The sequence below is a fragment of the Sciurus vulgaris genome (assembly GCF_902686455.1).
Source record: "Sciurus vulgaris genome assembly, chromosome: 11".
In the NCBI taxonomy this organism is placed as follows: Eukaryota; Metazoa; Chordata; class Mammalia; order Rodentia; family Sciuridae; genus Sciurus; species Sciurus vulgaris.
The window spans coordinates 64,505,161-64,526,272 of record NC_136472.1 but is presented as its reverse complement, the minus strand read 5'-3'; the positions used below and the strand labels follow the sequence as shown (position 1 = coordinate 64,526,272).

General features: G+C 39.4%; 1 protein-coding gene and 1 pseudogene across 2 annotated transcripts; one reads left to right on the top strand and one right to left on the bottom strand.

Annotated features, from left to right (window-relative positions):
* On the bottom strand, nucleotides 1-14,911 carry OVCH2 (ovochymase 2). The gene is made up of 13 exons (XM_079105331.1): nucleotides 14,566-14,911; nucleotides 12,299-12,408; nucleotides 10,343-10,434; nucleotides 8,748-8,920; nucleotides 8,297-8,392; nucleotides 7,898-8,049; nucleotides 7,050-7,260; nucleotides 4,270-4,360; nucleotides 4,021-4,145; nucleotides 2,927-3,067; nucleotides 2,414-2,544; nucleotides 716-809; nucleotides 1-229 (listed from the first exon to the last, which is right to left on the bottom strand). Exons 1-13 carry the CDS (start codon nucleotides 14,780-14,782, stop codon nucleotides 39-41), a joined length of 1,824 nt encoding a protein of 607 aa, XP_078961457.1. The 5' UTR covers nucleotides 14,783-14,911; the 3' UTR covers nucleotides 1-38.
* Nucleotides 14,912-20,750: 5,839 nt separating this feature from the next.
* On the top strand, nucleotides 20,751-21,112 carry LOC306639516 (transmembrane protein 230-like; annotated as a pseudogene). Its single transcript has one exon. The product of its transcript is annotated as a transmembrane protein 230-like (transcript).

Sequence of the window (21,112 nt, the reverse complement as noted above, 5' to 3'; positions counted from 1 at the left end):
CTCTTGGCTCTATGTTGGACTCTAAAGTCTTCCTTTTATTACCACTCTACGAGGATTAAAATCCGAAACTGAAGGGTCATTGCCTCCATCTTCTTACCTGCTATGGGAATGAAGGAGACTGCAGCCTGGAAGCCCCTGAAGGTCCCGTTTTCATCCGACTGGAAGTTGATGAGCATGACAGTGGAGGAGCTCAGCACAGGGGCAGGCACATCATAGCCACACAAGCGAGCTGGTTGAAGACCAACCCGGACAAGGCATTGTCAAGTGCCAGGCAGATAAACACAGCATGGATAGGAGAAAATAATGTGCCCTTTAGGTAATTTTTGAGAAGGAAGCTTTTCAGACAAATGTCACATTGCATTTTCAAAATAAAAAGGCAGTTTGCTTTTTTAAATAGGCATTTAACCCCATCAGTGCTCCAATTCTTTTCATCTGCCAGACACTCCCACTAAAATGCTGCCAAGGGACTTGGTTGCAGCCACAGGGCTTATATCGATGGTACTTGACCCATCTGGCTCCTACTTCATTGTGGGCCTTTTGCATTTCCTGTTCAAATGGTTCTTTGGTCCTGTCTCTCTCCTCCTGCCCTTGATATAGAAGAAGGAGTGGTGGTGCAGGGGTATTAAGGAAAACTGAGATATATCCTTCTTAATTCCACCTCAAGATCGGGTCCACACGCAAACCAGGAGAAGCTGAGTCTTTGAGGAACACCAACCTATTTCCTTCTTCCTTTCTACGTCACCGTGCACTGTCACATAGTCAGAAGTGCAGTCTCCACTTTCTTCTATTTCCAGACTCTGAAATGACAGCTGAGAATATGGATGAATAACCTTATTTTTTTTTTAATGACCTTATTTTGATTAAGCAAAGAAATCTAGATTGCCCAACTTGCTCTGGAGTAAGACTTTAGAAGAGAAGGTTTTCAACTAGATTTCCTCTTCTTACTCCTCCTAAAAGTATTTTTATATTTAAATTCTTACCTTTCATTGTGAACAAAAAGTCTTTCCTTAATTATGCTGAAAACTTTGCCTTGACTCTGTTTGGGTTTCAAAAACCTTTAGATAAATAAGATCTATACTCATCTCCTCTGAACTCTCTTCTCTCACTATTCATAAAACTTACGTGATCTTGTTTCTGCTCCTAATTTCTGACTTACCTTTCAGATACTGCCAGTTCCAACTTTTTTCAACTATTCAATTGTCCAATTCAATTATTCTGCCTTATTGAGGGGTGTGTGTGGGGTCTGAACAATTAATCTTTAATTCTTATTCTCTTTAAACTCTATGTTATAAGCCCAAACAATCGACCACATATTTTTGTTCATTTGCCTTGTATTATGTTTTAAATGAAAGGATCCATTCTCTGGGGAGACTTCACCAATTCAGTTTACCTTCTGCATCTCAGATCTCTTTTCTCCACAAATATGGTCATGCACAGTAAAACAATGTTTTGGTCAACAATGGACAGTGGTCTCACAAGATTGTATCATCTGGTGACATTGGAACTGTCTTGGTTTGTGTGAGAACACTCTGTAACAGTCACACAATGATAAAACACCTAACGACCATCCTATTCTCAGGATGTGAACCCATTGTTAAGAAATATACTCCCATAAGGAAGAACCTTGAGGTCTTGTCTGCCCTTACTTCTCTGCTTTTATTCATATATCCCCTGCTTTTAATTATTATTTTAAAAGAAATACTTGTAAATAAATGCCGTGGTCCAATCTCATCCTGACTGTAACCTGACCTTCAGCTACCTAGTGACATCGCTCTGCAGAGGGTCCACTAGTGTTTAATGGGAAAACAAACTAATGAATAGCCACTAATACTAATAGACAAATGTGGAATAAACTCCATATCCTGATATTCAAGGGTCTCTATATTTTGGTCTCAGTCTCACCTCCCACCAGACCCTCCAAGTATACCTTGTGACTCTCTTAAGCTAGCCATCCCTGTACCTGTTCTGCACTATTTCTACTTTTCTCTCTCTCCTCTGCTTGGAAGGCTTAATGATTTTGGCCTGCTTGTTATTGACTTCTACCTTGCCATTTTGTACACAGTGTTTTGTCAGAAGTTGAATTATAAGGAAGAAATGTTTGTTTCTTAGAAGGAACTAGAGACTGATAAAAGTCACCAGGTACAAAGGTTAAGACAACACTGTCTTTTGGGTTTGGTTTGGTTTTTAACAAAAATTGGAGTGCAAGTGCTATCTAGTGGTAAAAGTGGGTAGTTAGTTGCAGGGAAAACTGAACTGGCTCGTTATTCAATTCGAGCCTGATGTATTGTATAGCAGGTACTGAGGAATAAAATATAGCAATGAATAACTCAGATAAAAACCTCTGCAGCATGGTGCATCTAATAGCTGTTCTGTGGATATACCATGGTTAAGTAAGAGTAAGCCAAGTCAATACCTTAATTATGTGATGTTTGGGGGCTTGAAAAATCCAGTTGCAGTTGGCCATGTCACTGTAGTCTTCTGGATAGTGAAGACTCTGTATGATGCCTTCTTTAAAAAGGACAGTTAAGGAATTGCAACCTGAATCTGAAATACATAAAGAAACTCTTTATGGAAAGCTCAAATGGAAGAAACTCAAATGGAAGCACCTCAGAAAGAGGCATTCTCATTGTTCTCCCTCCCATCTCTCACAGGTGATGCAGGAACCGAATCTTTAGACTAAGCCAACGAGAAGGAAGAGGCCTGTGCACAGATCTTACAGAACTCCCAGGCCTTCTCAGCTTACTTGGGTGGGTGATAAATATGAGTCATGAAGGCCGTGAAGGGAGAGACTACACCCTGCTCTCAAGCTGGCCAAGTGGTCCACTCCACTGTGGAACTAGTGGGCCTTGCCAGGAGGTTAATGCCTATTATGCCCAAACTTCTTCAAAGGGTCTGGACAGTATCTGATAAATGTAAATTGTTTTACCAGGAAAGTAGTTTGGTTTAACAGCTTTATAGGTGAGATTAAACCCAGTGGCAAGATCTGTGGCATCAGAGATGAACTTCAGCTTTACAGAATTGGAGCCGACAAGAACGGATGAAGGGAGATTTTCTCCACAGAATTTTTCTGTAAGGAGAAAGAAGATTCTTGGCTCAGAATCTAGAAAACAACATCCTTTAAGTGACTTAGAGAGAACCGAACTTGCCATGATATTTCTAAAACAGGCTATCTCAATCTCAGCTTTTGGGGTGTCTTATGCCTTTTATAACAAGTTTAATAGCATACTGGCTTCCACCAGAAAAACTCCCTCCAGTTGTGACAACCTAACTGGATCTTAGTAATACTCTCTCCAGTTGTAACATCCCACAAAGTCTCTAAGACATTGCCAAACATTTCCTGAGGGGCTAAAACATGTCCAGTTTAGGGATCAACTCCATTCCTGTTTCTTTTTTCTTTCTTCTTCTTTTTTTTTTTTTTTTTTTTTTTTTTTGGTACCCGGGATTGAACCAGGGGCACTCAACCACTGAGCCACATCCCAGCCCTATTTTGTATTTTATTTAGAGACAGGGTCTCACTGAGTTGCTTAGTGCCTCACCGTTACTGAGGCTGCCTTTGAATTCATGATTCTCCTGCCTTAGCCTCCCAAGAGGCTGGGATTACAGGCATGTGCCACCATGCCTCACTCCATTCCTGTTTCTTACGTAACTATTATCTCCTTTTCATGGTTTCCTATGGTTATCTTTCTTCTTATCTTGATGAAGCAAGTAAAGATCATTTTCAATCCTAAGAAAGCAGCTTTCTGCCCTGAGGGGCCCTGCAACATGTCTAGAGTTTACTCTTAATGGTTTCCAGATCCAGGAGGCCTAGTCTGATGAGAGCAAGTGAAAATGATGTGGAAGTGTAATGCCCTGTGACCCTGCAGACTCAGGTTCTGTTTCTCCCCACTCCTAATCCAAGTCTTAAAATGGGAGACAGGAAATGTGGCATTTACAGATGACTCAACACCAAACATACTGTAATTAGGCCTCTTTAAGCCACTTAGCACTGCTTTCCACTTGACAGTGTGAAAATCCACTCACCAAAAAGTCTGTCTTCTAAAGAATACATTGCCAGGTAATTGTGGTGACAAGACTCTGCATCCATGTGGGAAAAACTGAGCAACACATCCATTCCCTCTGGTACCAACAGGGTCCAGACACACTTTCTGCAGACAGACACACGGAGAGGATGTTATTTCTAGGCAGAAAGTGACAATCACAGTCCAGTTAATGGGTGTAGTCAGACTGGAGGTGGGAGTTCCAGGGAGGGTGACAGAGGGGGCTACTCACTGCTCACTGTCAGAGTACAGCTGGAGGCTTGCTGGGAAGTGCAGCTCCCCATCAGACCCGCTGACTATGCCATCCTGCTCACTGCATGATGCTGGGAGGGAAAGCCAGGGAATCAGGGTCGATAATGATGGCTGGCTATAATAGCCCTTCCTTCCAGAAACTGAGGACTCTGGAGCCTCCTGGTTCTTCTTTATGTTCTCTTCACTCTTCATGAAATATTTTCCTGTCTGGGCTTCCGAGGTGCCATATTCTTTTTTGTTCCTTTTAGATCCTGCTTTGCCTTGGGATTCTATGATTTGTTTTTCTCCTTAACTCTTTCTCTGACCCCATAACTTCATTCTATGGATACAGATGTTTCCCAGGTTTTATCTCAGCATTCATCTTCTCTCTCTATAGCAGCCCTCTGACCAGTCTCAGTTATAGTCTCAGTTTCACTTAGTATCTCTGCTTTTCTGAACTTCAGAACAGATTTTGCTATCGCCCCTGAAACTCAGCATGCTGCTGATGGAATCCCTCTGGGTCAGCAAATCTGCACCTACCTCTGACTTTATTAGAAAGTTTCAAGTATCCTTAGTCTTTAATGCTCAAAACTATCAAAGAATCAAATTTGATTATTTCCTCTCCCTTGCTACTCTTTTCTATTTCATCCTTTTCTTTTCTTGGCCATCGTTTTACTTCAAGCTTTTATTTCTTATCTCTTAAACTAATACATAATCTCATTAATCCACCTTACATTATTCTCCCCATAATCCTTCACCTACATGCCATTCCTTTATCAGAAAAGTCTAGTTCTAATCTACTTATCTAATTCATCATATTCTTATTGTTCAATAAATTCCAAACTTTTTTGATTGACGTTGGATATTTTCATAATTTGATATCAAGTTTTCCTTCTTTTCTCTCATGAAACCCCATTACACATCCTCAATTTAAACTGCTTGGCTGACTTACTGGTCTCTTATACTCTACATTTTCCTACCTCCATCCTTCAATCTCCAGCCTTGGATAAAGATGATTCCTGGAACTAGAATATTTTTCTTTATCATATCCCACTTCATCATTCAAGTTTCAGCTTTAAAGATGTCTGTGCTACAAAGTCCTTATTTATTTATTGTTTGTTTGTTTATTTGTTTCCAGCTAGAAGCAGCCTCTCACTCCTCTGAGCTCTGAGGGTGCTACTTTTCCATATTGCATTTTGTAGGTAGTTCTAGGGTTCAAAGAACTATTGACAATCCGAGATACAGTGACCATCTGGTTCAACCTCTATTCTTTATGGATGAAATAACTGATGTCCAGAGATAGAAAAGAGCTTGCACAAAATCACAAGGTGAATTAATTGAAGAGTTACAATGTAATACAGGGATGACAATAAATAGGGACACTTTCAGGGAGGTGTGTGTAGCTTATTGACCACATCTGTACCACCTCTTCTCTTTCCTGAGACTCTGATTCAAAGATAGGGTTTGTCAAATGTTTGCTGAATTAGATGGAGCACTGGATAGATAAGGAAAGAAATGAGAAGGAATCCTGGGCTCCTGTGAGCATGCGATTGCCCAGACCAGCGGGGCTGCAGGTGTACTTGGTAGTTTTATACCTAGCAAACATGGAAACTCTTGCTGAGGGGAAATTTTGATTACAGAAGAAACTGATATTCAGGAATGCTAAATGTTATTCATGCTCCTGGTGGAGCAGACAGCAAGGAATACCCACCTCTGGAGCTCTTTCTTTGAAGCCCTGGGAAAGAAAAAGAAAAATTCAACTCAAAGCTTGTGATAGCACAAACAATTTTTCAAGAAGTTGACTCAAAAGTGTAGAGATTTTTAAGTCAATATACTAGTATGAAAATCTACTCTGTGGAAAGAACAGAAGGGATAAATGGCAAAGTATGAAAGGGCTCCTCATGTTGTAGGGAAATGATTTTACTTAGTTTATTGAGTAGCCTAATTAAGAAACAGTGATTAACCGGTGATTAACATGGCATTTATACAGAGCAAAAATGGAGGCTAGAGATGGAAATAAACTTCTTACATGCACAAAAGAGTTTTTAGAATATCTACAACTTGAACTGAGGGCTCAGATATCTGATGTGGTGCCATATGCTTGACAGCAAGTAGTTTTCTGTTGAACTAATTTGAATGAACTGCTTCAGGAAAGGACGGAAACCCCTTTGAGGCTGTTAGAAACAAGTTAAGAAAACAACTCAGTTGAGTTTGGAGGTAGAAATGAGGCTGCAATTCACCCCCTGTGTATGTAGACCCTGGCCTTTTCTGACTTACTGAACTTGGTTCTGTGCCAGGGCTTCTCTACCTTTGCGCTACTAACATCTGGGGTGGGACTCTTCTTCATTGTGGGGCACTATGCTGTGCACTGTAGTATACTTATCAGCATCCATCGCCCTTACCCAATAAGTGCCAGTGCCTCCTCTCTAATTGTGACAACACAAATATCTCCAAAAATAGATCCCTGGGTGGTAAAATTACTACTGTTTGTACTATAACTTGCTGAGTCTTGCTAGAAGTTGAGAAATAAGGGGGGGGGGGGGGATATATCTTCAATCTGAGAGAGTTTCAATTAAAGGCAAACTTGACAAAATCTAAAACAGATGAATTCATATTTCATTGAACATTTTCTACTGTATTACATACCATATTCGGCTTTTGTTTTTGACAGTTAATTTCAGTCTTTCTTTGAGAACAGAAGTAGACCTCTTTATGCTGTGGTCCTGACTTGGCTAGACAGCTGATGCTCTCTCTGCCCTAGCAGAACACCAACTTCTCAACCTCGCATAATGGCTTTATTACCAGTTTGGATGTGTGCATGGATCCAGGGAAGCACTTTGCTAAGATCTGTGAAGATCCCAGGGGACCCTTGCTCATTCCTCTGCCCGTTGTTTCTCCAGCCTCGACCACAGCCCAAACCCCAGGAAGTCACACCAGCCAGAGTCCAGGCTCCTTTCTTATTCCGGCACATGAGTGAACCTCCTGAATCTCCCTGAAGAAGAAAGAAGCTTCTTTTACAATCGTTGTGTCTATACCCTACAGTGCCCATTTTTTACCTACAAGGATGCTTAATGATTTAGACTCAGAGCCTTGGGAGACAAGCCAAGCACAATTTCCACATGATCCTCAAATATCATTAAAGCCCATCAAATTCTACCTCCTTCTCCCCATTCTAGGCTTTCATCAAGGCAGCAGACCTTCTTCCCTCTCCTGTTTCATGCTATAAACTCAGAGAAGTCTTGCTTAGTGATAAGTAATTGACCTCAGCTCTTGATCAACAGGAGAAAGAAGAAAAGTAAATTTCCACACATCTACAAATTGGAAAGCTCCAAATAAGAAAGAACCAGCCATCCTGCAGGGATGAACCCTGAGCTTATTCTTGGCACCATTTCTATTATTTGGTCTTTTTGGAAAAAGCAGATAACCTCCTCTGAATACCCCTGCTCAAAACAGAATGTTTAAACTTTCCATTTATGTAGATGACTTCATCTTTCCTTTTTTACTTCTGGCTCTTCTTTCCAGATTCCAGTTTTAGCTAGAATCAGCCTTCCTGCAGTCCCTCACCTGCTAAAAAAGCTGAGCGGAGACCTACCTGGGTGGAGCCTGTTAGCCCAGCCACTGCCACTCACCTGACATGCATCTCTCCCTCCATCAGGGGAGCCTGTGCAGAGAAAGGTCTTCCCATTGAAGGGCTTCTTTAGGGTTAACAGAGCTGCCACACACTCCTTCTGGGATAAAATAGGCAGGTTCACCTCCTGCAAGACTTGTGAGAGGATGCCATCTGTAACACAGGACAGGAATCCCAGCAAGGCACACTGACGCTTCCTGAGTTGAAGATACCCCATTCACCTCATCAACTGGATTCAGGTTTGTGTCCTTTGGAAAAATCTAAATTTCTAAGTACAATGTGACATTTAATCTTTCAAAATGTTTACACAACTCTTTTGAAAAAAATAAATTTCTATTTTCTGATTGCCCACCAGAAAGTTCTAACTTTTGATTAAGAAGAGTGGCATAGGGATTCTTACCTTCAGTCAAGCGGCCCCAGCCTGCAGTTGTACAAATAAATCCAGCCTCAAATCGCTCCCCTGGTTCTGGAAGACACACAGGTCCCACCGACTGGCCTAAAAAAAAAAAGATCAAGCAACACTCATTTCATTCACAGAGGAGAGGACACCATTAGCCACTCACCTTTGCACCTAGGTAGTCCCCAAAGACCTTGGCGAGAGTTGTGATATCTCTGCCTGGCACCTACTAGAGTCAAAGATCCTCTCCTCTCCTGACTCCATATAATCCTATATCCAGAACTACTAGCAAAGAGTTTCAGGTAGCGAACCCTCCAGCCTAAATCCCTATCTCAAAGCACATGACTCAAAACAGTTGGACATATGCTACATAACATGAACTGCAGGGGATATACGATGAGTCAGGTCATGGGGACATAGAGCATGCAGATCAGGTTGCACCTCAAATATTTACCAAATTGGAAGGTCCCAGCCATCCTCAAAATGGCGATATCATAGTCCATTGGTTTCTTGATGGAGAATCGTGGGTGTACAATGATGGTTTCAATGGTGAGGGTTTGCTCTCCTGGCTCTTCCTGGCTCAAGTCATATTCTCCAGCAGTAACATTCAAATTTGATGCAAAGTTTCTATGAAGAGAGAGCAGTAAAACAGTAGATTTCAATGAAATTCACAGTACAGCTGTTGACAAACTGGTCTCTTCAAAATTTTAAGGAAAGATAATGTGGGTGGTGGGGCTGCTGAGCAAATGAGAATGATTCCAATGCTATTAGAAAAAAACATGCAGAGATCCCCAGTGTCAGTGCAGAACTAGTAAAGACTGGTCTCATATGGAGCCAAAACATGATAAACTTAACATTTTGCAATGCTAATTATCTAGAGATGCATATATATTGTAATTCAGCCCTCTAAAATCTAGGAAACTTTATTCAGTTATCCTAGGATATTGATCCAACCTTAATACCAGTGAAATCCATTGAGAATGATTTGGGATTTCCAGTAAGTATGTTGCTTCAATGTCAAAGATCTCATGCAGAGTGTATAGTATGAAGAATGACATCATAACTCTAATGTCCCAGAGAGCACACACACTCAGGGATTTAGAACTAATTACAACAATGGAAAGTTGGAATCTTCTTGCCTTCCTTATATTTGTGATTTAAAGACCTCACATGACATGACTATCCATCTTCCTGGATAATCACAAAGGAGCTTGGTAGGATTGTTGAGATAGATTAAGAGCTTTGAGCTTACCACCTTTTGGAATCCTTCATCTCCAGGATTGATACTTTTTTTTTTACAAAATTGGAAAGGGCATCATTTTCTCTTGATATACTCTTCTGAATTTTGACTATATTGAATACATAACCTAACATAGAGCATCTCACTAGCCTACCACCTGCAAAGAAATTATCATTTGACTATTCTTTAGCCTATTAACTCTCTAGGGGTAGAGATTGTGTCTCAGTCATTTTTGTATTTGGCATTCCCTGGTGTCTAGCACCAAGTGAGCATCCAGGGAAATTTTACAGACTTGAAATGAAAGAGGACCAAAATGGAGACAAGATCTTGATTACAGGGTAGAACCAAGAGCACTGAGAATAATGAAACCTTTGCATCACACAAAAAGTAAATAAAGAATGGATGTTGTTAGGTTGAGACTTGGAAGACATAGAACCAACAGGAAGGAAGACTTGGAGTCTACTTTAGGTTTTGCTGGTCTCCTTTTGTTTTCTTTTATCCATTTCTCAAGATGTAAAATGCACTGGAAATTTTTCTTTTCACTGAAACTTCCACAAATCAATTTTAGTTTTTTTTTTTTTCTCACTAGGGTATTATTCTTTATTAACTCCATTTTAAGTAAATGAAGTATTTTCCCTCTGTGAAGAATGTGTATTTTCAACCTAGTTGAGTAGCATCTGACAAGGTCACCAAGCCCCATTTGTGTTATGGAGTTGGGGTTTCCCCCCATATTTTAATAGAGTCCTCACAGCTGATTCCAAGGAGAAGAAGAGGGCAATCTGATCTTCCTTGAGTGAGTCCATCCCTACCTGTTTGCCACACAGTGAGCAGCTGTGATCACCCATTGTGGAGAGATGATGGTTCCTCCACAGATATGCTTCTGCCTTTGTTTCAGAGATACCTGAAGAGCAAAGACCTTAAATGGGTACAAGTTCATGCCCTGGGATTCCCCAATTCCCCAAATCTGACAGCTAAACATAGTCTAAAAAATAGACCCAGATATCTTGCTCATAATTTCTTAAGGGGTAAAGTGCATACACTGCAGTTATGAAAGAAGGGAAGTGCTGAAACCAGAACATTCCCAACCTTGGTCTAGATAAGAAGTAGTTAACTGGAGATGATCAACTATAAGGGTTTTAGTGGAGTTGGCAGTTAGAAATATTACTATTTGTTTATTTATTTTTATAATACTGTTGACCCAGATCTGTGGCTCTGACAATATGAAAGGTATCTGTGAAAGAAGAAAAAGGAATAGAAAATATAGCAGAGTGCAGCTGAAGAGCTTTGGGAAAAAGGCAGTTGCAGACTAGGGAGCCTTTCAACATGCTCCAGTTCCCCCAAGCCTCTTAGAGAAATAGTTTGGACCTGTAATTTTCTCATAATTTTTTGTTGTTGTTGTTGCAGTGCTGGGAATTGAACCCAGGGCCTTGTGCTTACAAGGCAAGCCCTCTCCCGAGTTATATCCCCTGCCCAATTCTCTCACACTTTTAATGAACTCTTTGAACCCTTTATCTTTTACAAGGTCATTCTGATTCTGACTCTCAAGCATACTTTCTATCTTTGGCTTATCCTATTCATGATATTTTATTTGATTCTAAAATGATTTACAAAGTACAAGTAAGTACATTTTTAGAATTAGAAGAAAAGCAATTTATTAGAATTTTCCACTTTTGAGCAATCAAAGGAAAAGCAACGCAGAGGGGGCAGGGTAGAGCTCAGGCATGCTTACCATTGGTGAAGTCCTGGGTTTGATCCCCAGCATGAGAGAGAGAGAGAGAGAGAGAGAGAGAGAGAGAGAGAGACAGAAAGAGACACAGAGAGAGGTAATACACAGAAGAGGCCAAAAATAGAACAAAGATGAAGTAAGTAAAAGTCGGTGAATCACTCTTATTAGGATTTGAACATGGACTCCTAAATTGACTAGAAAAACACCTGACCATGTAACTAACTGATCAATCTAACTATTCTATCAAGTATTTAACCAGTTAATTAAATGACAATGATTTAATTATTCAGTCAACCCACTGAACACAAACTCAGTCAACCAACCATTAATATTTGTTCATTGGCCTAAAAGTTTATGACTGACTCATGAGAAGTGAAAATAAAGAAGGATTCTCTAGATGGAAATTTAAGAAGCAAGAAGATCACATGACCCTGAGGGTAAGGAAAATTGGGAGAGTTTCAAAGACAATAAATGCAAACCCCATGGAGTGGGGCAAAAGCATAAATCCATTTTCATGTCTTAGGACGATCAAGAAATTAAACAGAGGTAGAATTCCTATGACATTAGCTACTAAGGAGGCGGTATTCTTACCTATTCTCTGAAGGGTCCCATGATATAGGTGAAAACTTTACAACCCAAACACACAGTGAATTCTCTGGTCTTTAACAAGTCAAGTATATTTTAAAATATACTTGTTGAATCAATACTTATTTAAAATATACTTGTTTTTTAAAATAGCAAATTCAAAATTTTTTTAGCTTCTTGAAATGGGATTTTTGTCTTAGGGGCTGAAAGTTTTGGGTTGCATTACTTTTAATAGTTTGTGACTGAAGTCAATAGTGCATGTAACTGTTCCGAACAAACTTTTTCTGGAACTCAATTGATGTACATCATGAGGGACTTGGATTTTTGTGTGCACTTGTAAGATTATTAGTTAAGAACTAGACAGGACAGAGCATTGATGACCCAATTACTCAGGGAGATCCAGTTCTGAGACATCTCACAGCCCACATACCAGAGACTGCTCCTTGAGACTCACCTGCCAGGGATAAGAACCCTTTTTCGCTTGACTTCCCCCAACAATGCGACTGAAAATGTTAAAGTAATTCCAAGGCCCTACCTTAGTCAGATTCTGCCCACATTTGTTAGCTGGGAAAAAAAGATAAGACAAATATTGAGTGATTAAATAGTTTCTAGTACTGAGCAACATAGAAAAGTCTTTTTTTTTTTTTTTTTTCCGAAAAAGTCTTCTGAGTCAGAAAAATCTGCCAGACAGGGAGCATGCAGAAAGATCACGAAGTGCTTCTAAGTTAGTTTCTGGGATTTGCCGTAATTAGCAGTAAGTTGCTCAGTTTTTGTACATACCTGTATATACCTGCTCAGTTTTGATAGACATGTAGGGCAGGTATATCATAAAGGGATCTACTTTTCTGATGTATGGGTTAAGGCCTCAGGAGGAGATCTCCAGTGGGTTATTAGGAATGCAGATCTCTTTTGATTCTGAGCTCTCTAGCCCCTGAGAGGTATCTCACAGCACTCTGTGTTCTCCTATGACATCTATCATGCACCATTAGAGACATTATTCTGTCTTTCAACCCAACTATACTGTGGGATCCTCAAATAGAGGAACTTAAGTCTGAGAAATACATCCACAACATCTATCACAGTTCCTGAAGAATAAATTGCTCAACTAATTGTCAACGATATTATCATCTGCTTTATATTTCAGTTGTGTGCATACTTCTCCTCTGCTCTACCCATGAGACTGAGTCTGAGACCATAGTCTGTGCTGCCAGTCTCACAGTCAGATATTAATAAATCTTACTGGATTTATTTCTCTGCTGGGATGGAAAGTGACAGGTTGTTCAAGGAGTGTGGAGTGAAGACAGTGTCTTGATTCACATAACAGTGTTTAGGATAGGAGTTTACCAGGTAATAAAAGAAATCTTCCCTCTTTGTGGAAAAGACTTTGCCCCTAAAAATTTGCATTATTTGCTCTCAATGGGCTTTTTGACTCCTCAGATAAAAGACAGGTTAAAGATACTGACCTCCACCAGGTAATTCAGGGATGGCATATCACATGTGCTTCCTGCAGGTCATTCTTTCCACATGTTTTTAGGATGGTTTATAAAGCACTGCCTCATAATCTACCCAATTCTTCATCTAGATAAATCCTCTCATCTTTACTTCTGAGCTTGGAAATCACCTTGGGGTGAAAAGTCTTCCTTGATTTCCTCAAACTGGGTCAAGGGTCTCTCCCCTGGGTTATGTGGCACCCTTTCTCCCCTAGCCCATCCCTTAATAGTTCTTGCTGTGCTATAATTGTCTCGTTTGCTCCACCACCAGACCATGAACTATTTAGGAAAAGACCTATGTCTTATTCATCTCTGTATACCTTTAGCATAATTCACAGCATACAGTAGGCACTTGGAAGTTAAGCAAGTGATCAAAATGGTTTCTCTTTAGAATATATCTCTAACAGCACAGATATTTAGATCAATAGGCTAAAATATAAAAACCTCTTTCATGTGACTTCCTGTTTAATCCCCATTCCATGCCTATGGATCAAGCACTGTTATCCATGCATTACAGATGAAGAAATAAAGAATCAAAGAGCTCAGCTAAATAATGGCAGTGCATGAATATAACACTCTTTTTTATTCTGAAGCCAGTGGGAGTATGATGTTGGATCAAAAGTTTATTTTCTAACTGCAGCAGCTAAATGAGTCATAAATACTTTAGACACAAAATTTATTATTTCCTGAACTTACTGAAGCAAGGACAGAAATTCATTGTTTCCTGAACTCACTGAAGCAAAGACAGAAAACATGGTGGTTCTCTGGGCTGGCACAACTCTGACCACAAAGAAGCCTGCCAAGAACTATTTTCAGATTATGCTAATCACAGGGAAAAGACTATTTTCAATATACTACAATGGACATGCTTCATATTTCCCCACCAGATAATTTTCCAAAAGATTACAAATGCTTCCAGACCTGTGCTGATGTACAGAATTTGCCCCATGAGAGATGGTACTGTGAAACATGTTCAAATAAATAAATAATCTCAGTTCACTTAGTACACCTAAGTGAAAAAATTTAGTTGCATTCCATAAGCATTTCACCCTATTTCATATGCTGATTGTAGGAGCAAAATCTAAAATAATTTGTTGAAGAAACAATTAGATCTAAAATATATTTGCCTTTTCTATTTCCCAAAGGAATATGGAGTGCAGTTGTGATGCCCATTGCCAGCAAAGGTGGTTCCTTCAGACAAAGGAGGTTATAGAGCTTATTTGGAACTTACCTTTGGGAAGAGGAAGAGATGCAGATGTTCCTTGTTCCAAACAGACCATTCCTAGTAGCAAAATCATCTGGTTCCTGCTTATAGGCATTTTGAAACTCAAATGCCCCTGAAATTTTAGAAACACTAAGAGAACAAAAGTAGAAAGTCTTGGGAGACCAGAAATAAACCAATTTAAAACAAGTTTATTCATTAACCAAAACTTGAGGCATTCAACCATGTTGTTTCTCAATGTGGTTTCTTGCAAGATGTAGAGAATTAACCACAGATGCAGTCTTGATCAAGCTCTATTACGCATCCATTACACCTACATCAATTAGTTGCTTCCCCCAGAAATGTTTCTGACGAACCAAGTGGCTGGTGTCTAAAGTCTTCATTTACAAATACTTCGTGCTCCTTTGTATAGGTTACTGCTTTCTACAAGAGGATTGAATATCAAAATTGTCCTTGTTTGTGAGAGTAGATTTCCATACCTGTTAGCAAACAAGCGTCAGAATGTATTAGAACATTTTTTTCCTTTCTTTTGTTTCCCAATTGTAACTAGATGGCTACTATTGCCATGTGTTTGAGAAGGAGAAGAGAGGAAAGAGAATTGGGTAGCACACTCAGGAAGTGATGCTACTAGACAATTGGTTGGGATACTGTCCATCAGAGTATTAGTGAATCTGCATTCTCCCACTATTTTTTGTATTTCTAGAAGGTAAACACTAAATTTTCACTTTCACAACTAGTAGGTGTTTAGGCACAGGAAAGGAGCTAAGATTACTTGTAAGTCTTCCTCTTTCCTGGCTAAGAGTTTAGCACATCATTATTGTGCAAGAGATGCATATGAATTGAAAAATGCCATCTATGACCACATAAGGATATGATATTTTTCTGTCAACTTTTTAGAAATTACCTTCTCAAAATGGTAAATGTCAAACTAAATGTCCCTAACTTTTTTGTGGCAACATTTCCACTTGAAAAAATAAATATATATAAAGAAAAGATATACAAATAATGTAAATGCAAAACAAACATTTAAAACCTAAAATTTGTGAATGCTGCATATTTAGGAACCATGGAAAGAAAGAAAATCAAATCCACCATTGAGGCATTATCCTCAACTTATCCTTCTTAATCCTGAAACCAAAATTTGGGGCTGTTAATTTGGGGATTGTACCAATTGTAAGAGGTACATAATCATCAATGCTCAGCCATAATCAAAATTCAATCTTTCTTTGACAAATGCTTTTAAAGATTCGATTACATTCTATCAACCACTTTCCAGAATAACTTCAATAGGACTATGACTGTTCTGACTCCAAAATTCACTGTATCTTGTCTAGATTTTGTCTACTACTAATGTCAGAAGTTCAGACATGGGCCTGGGATGCACCAATGTTTCTGGATCTAAAGGGGACTGTTAAGGTTTAGATTTGAGGGGTCCCCCAAAGCTCATGTGTGGAACAATGCAAGAAAGCTTAGAGGTGAAATGATCAGGTTATGAGAGCCTTATAACTCAAGCACCGCATCAATCCACTCTAATGAATTAACTGGGTGGTAACTGTGGGCAGGTAGGGTGTGGCTGGAGGAGGTGGGTCATTGGACACTTACCTTTGGGATATGTATTTTGTCCATGGTAAGGGGAGGTTCTCTCTCTCTCTTTTTCTCTCTCTCTCTCTCTCTTTCTCTTTCTGTGTGTGTGTGTGTGTGTGTGTGTGTGTGTGTGTGTGTGTGCGCGCGCATGCGTGTTTCCTGGTGCCATGCCCTGAGCTGCTCTCCTTCTTCATGACCTTCTGCCATGATGTTCTGCCTCCCCTTGGGCCCCAAAGAAGGGAGTCGACTTTCTATAGACTAAGACCTCTGACATTGTGAGAGCTGAATAAGCTTTTCCTTCTCTAAAATTGTTCTTGTCAGGTTTTCTTTTTAATCACAACAACAAAAAATCTGAATATAACATGGGCATATAGGCTCATTTAAAATATAAAGCCTTGTGAACTTTTGATGTACTGTGGTTTCTAGTAATGTAGGATACTGAAACTGAACTCCACGATGAAAAAAATGATGTATTTTCTCCTGTCATGTAAGAATGGGGTATTTTGATTAGTTGTCACAGAGTAATATGATGAGATCTTACTTTTTCCTTATTTCAGGATAAGGCATTTGCTTCAAGCTCTTTTGTCCATATGTTCAACACACAGCTTCACTATCAGTAGGTATTAATGCTCTTGTCACAACAGGAAGCTGGTCCTTAAAAGTTGGGTCTTCTCATCTCTTGAGGGGGCAAACTGGTCTTATTGCTATCAAAATCTTTTATCTTTGGGGAGAGTGTACTAGAGTCTGTGATACTGTGTCCATGAGGCCCAGAGTTCTAGGGACCATAGTAACTGTATTGTAGTTACTACAAGAAGGGATGCATTCATCCACAAAACTATTAAATATTTTGGAGGAAAAATTTTAAAGGGCAAAGTCTGCACCAAATATGGGTTTATGATTGAATCATACTGCCTTCCTGGACTGTAAATCTCCAACTTGAAAAATTAACATCAAGATTCATCCTGAGCCAATGATACACAAGGCAAATGGCAGAAGAAATTAACCAAGAGTATGTCATTAGATGTGTGAGACAGCAGACCTAACTCATTGAGAACTCCAAATAACAGAAAAGACTAATATACATTACGAAATAATTAATATTTTTAAAAAATTTAAGAAAGAAACTAAGAAAAATACACACCATGCAGATGTGAAGTAAAAGAAGAGATATTCTAGAAATAAAATTTATACTCTGGAAAAAAAAAACACTTAAAAAAAAGATTACACAGAATTGAAGATAGAGTTAATGAACTAGAAGACAGATCTTAGAAATTACCCAGAATGCCAGAGTGTGAGAGGCACAGAATGAAAAGAAATTCTGAGATTAGCAGAACAGAATGAGAGTCCACCATATGCCTAAAAGTATTGACAAAAGGAGATTGTAGGAAGAGAAAACATGCAATATGATGTAACAGTGGCCAACTTAAATTCCATATACAATACCAAAGCAGAGAGAAGAGTATAATGGACCTGCACGTATCCATCGCTCTGCTTCAATGGTTATCCACATTCCACCCGTCTTATTTCTTTTACAGTATCCTCATCACTCCATAACCCTTTTTGTAAACAAATCTTGGATATTATATTATTTAATCTATAAATAATTAAGAATATACCTCTTAAAGATGAGGACTCATGGAAACATTAGCACAACAGCATTATTAAATAAAAATTGATCATCCTTTAATATCAAATAGTCAGTGTTTGACTTTTCTGTCTTACAATTATCTTTATAATTGACTTGAGTTTAAAATATAAACAAAATCTGCCTGTTTTGTTCAGCTCCTGTATCTTGTCTTTATAAATCCATAATTTCCTTTTCTTTTTTATTTGGGTGTTTATATTTGTTGACAGAATTGATTATTTAGTGTTCTAGAAGTTTCTATTTCATTATTTTGCTGATTGTAGATCTGTGATCTTTAATGTGCTCCTATAACCCCTGTGTGACTATAAACTGATGGAGCTAGATGGATTCTTGATCAGATTCCAGTCAGATTTTTGGCAAGAAATTTTATAGCAGTTTTGTATACTTTCTATTGCATCACACTATGAGGTACATAATGTCTGTTTCTCCTTTCTAGAATTTAAAAATTAGTTCCTAAGTTGTCATCTTGATACATCTGGTATGAAGTCTTTCATATTTTTTTCACTTTGTGATTTTAAATAGCTCTTGATCATCATTCTCTAGATCAATTGCTTTATTAGAGTTTACAAAATCATGATATTCTCATTTTATCATTCCTTTTGCATTTATTAGCAGAATATTTTTAATAAAAATTCCCTTTCCTCAATTAAAGTGTCTATATTTAATGTAGGAAAAGTAAGATAAATGATTAAGTCTTTTTCTTTATCAATCTTTCTGAGGAATACTGTGATAGGTCCCTAGGATCCTCTGAAGATGATTAACTTTTCTAGTATCATTATGAACTCATGAAATGTATCAGTCTAAACAGTTCCCATGGGTATCATTCCAATGGATACGCAAGAATATCCCAATCCGCTGCTGTGCTTTTGTTACACATGTGGAATATAAGGATCAAATATCTTCATGGACTTGCCTGAGGCTACACAATTAGGTATAATCATGAGAAATTAAATAAATGTTAAATTTCAATTCCAATTCATATTTTTTGATTCCTGATCCCATACCTTTTATCTCACACTATTATGTTAACTAAGTCCTTGTCAGTGTCTCTGTGTGCCAGAAATTTTTGATCCACCTTATCTTTTCTTTTTTCAGGTCTGCAACCAGTCCTAGCTTCCAAACTGGCACAAAAGAAAGGTGCAGTTACATAATTTCTCTCAACTGCCCTCCTATCGATATGATATAGATTCTTCCCCATTTTCTGATTGCAAGACATTTTTCATGGTTCTAAACTATTTTTATTTAGGTTTTCTCACTTTCTTCTGTTTTCTGCTGTCTCCCTCTCTCTACCATGCCAAGAAAATTTGGTCTTCATAAACATTAGTACCTTGAAGCAGGCCTGCAGAGCCTGAAGCATAACATATATAAAGTGTTCATCTAGAACTTGGGGACTAGTTATGTCTCTCCCAACTTCCTTCCCCTACATTCTTCAGTCCTGTGTGGAATGCTTTGGCTTTGCAGGGTACTGACGGGCAAATACATACACCACTTCCCTTTTCTTCTTACATTCCCAACCAGTTCACTTTTGCTCAAGTTTCTCTACCATCCATCCCCTGTTCCTATTTATCGGAATACACTTCCCACTCTCCTTTTCCCCAATATTCCTGAAATTCCTGTGCACAACTAAACCTCTTCTCTTCCAGCAGCTCCTGCATTCCTGTTCCTAGTCTCCTTAAGGTGAGAAGGGAGAAGTGTTCCTTGTTTTTCATTTCCTTGTACTACATCTCTCCTTTCCAAATCATTTCTGCCTTTTTAGAATCTATTTTTTTAACAGCAACCTCATTGCTTTTGATTATCCACAAGACTTTTTCCGATGGCCCTTAATTATTTTAGAATTCAATTTGTAATCTCTGTCTTTCATGGCCTTCTTTAGTTGTCATCTTTTGTTGCAACAGGGATACACCAAGTACTTATAAAGGAGGACTCAGCGACTCCACGTAGGAATTTGATTAAACGGACTCTTGAGAACTATGACTTCCTGTTCCTGCTCCAGATCCATGAAAAGAAAGATGTATTAAGTAAATGAACACATAGCACTGCTGGAAAACCAGAAAGGGGAGGGAAAATTTAGTGACCCCCAAATTATGAATTTATTCTAGAAAGATAAAAAGCAGATGGGATCCCATAAAAGGAAGAACCACAGACTCACATGTCTGTTAGCAGAAAAACGTTGGCAAAGTTCCAGAGTGATAGAACTTGGGAGGCGGCAGCAAAAGGAGCAGGAGAAATCTTCAGAATGATACACAGGGTCATTGTTTGGGTGACCTCGTAGGTTTTAGATATATGAATTCTCCTCACTCCAACTCACTCCAAATGAGAATCACTTACAGTGTTTTCCCTGGGGAAGGATATGTGAGGGAATTTGTGGGACCGAGAGGCAAGGCAAGTCTCCAGGTGGTTGGCAACATCCAGGAAGAATGAGGAGCAGACAGGTTCAGAAGTCCAGCCCCTGAACTCCAGGACAGTACATCCTGTCCCTCTCTCAGGAGCACTGGAAGTGACTGTGGCAAATGTTTATGACATTCACATCAAAGCTTAAATATTTAATCAAAAGTACAGGGTTGAACAAATGTCAGGAAACAACTGATCACTGAGGGTAAACAAGATCATGGAGGAGAGACACCAAATGTGATCATTAGAAGATCCAATGTCCAAGGAAACAGAGTTTACAAAAAGTAATTGGAATAAAGTCTTAAGAATAAGTAGAATTAATTTACTCAAAGGGACATGAGAAAACATCACAAGCATATGAACCAATTTCAGGTGAGAAGATGATGCTCCTGGTCACACCACTTCCAGCGTACCTCACCCCCACCCAGCAGGCCGCTTTGGGCGGCGAACTGGTGCTCGCTAGGGTGGCACCGAGGCTGGCTGTGCTTTTGGTTCAGGGACGTCTCTGCCATTAGCAGAGGGCAAGTTCCCTGAACACCAGTAGCTGGGACCGCAGCAGCGTCAGCGTGTTGTGATGCCGTCTCCTACTAAACCGGCCACTGGAATCCCCAGGAGTAAAGTAAAATGCTCTGGGCTCTCCAGCACAGAGGATGGCGCCCTTGACCCTCAGTTTAAGAAAGCCCTTCCAAGATTCCTTATGAGGCCACTGCACTTGCCACTGTTGTTTTCGATTGGTGCCTTTCTCGTTACCATAGGCTCCCTCCTGCTGTCAGGCTACATCAGCTAAAGGTCAGCACACAAGGCCACCTGGTTCCCGTCCTGATCCTTGGCCTTCTGGTGTTCCTGGCAGGATTTTACCATTTGTGCATTGCCTACCATGCACCTAAAGGCTACCAGGTTTACTCCTTTGATGACATTCCAGGCTTTGATGACTAA

Coding starts and splice junctions, on each gene's coding strand:
- OVCH2 (XM_079105331.1), bottom strand. CDS start 14,782: ATGGTTGAATGCCTCAAGTTTTGGTTAATGAATAAACTTGTTTTAAAT. Junction 7,261..7,897: donor GAGGGAGAGATGCATGTCAG/GTGAGTGGCAGT, acceptor TTTCTTCTTCAG/GGAGATTCAGGAGGTTCACT. Junction 4,361..7,049: donor TAATAAAGCCATTATGCGAG/GTTGAGAAGTTG, acceptor TTTCCCTCCCAG/CATCATGCAGTGAGCAGGAT.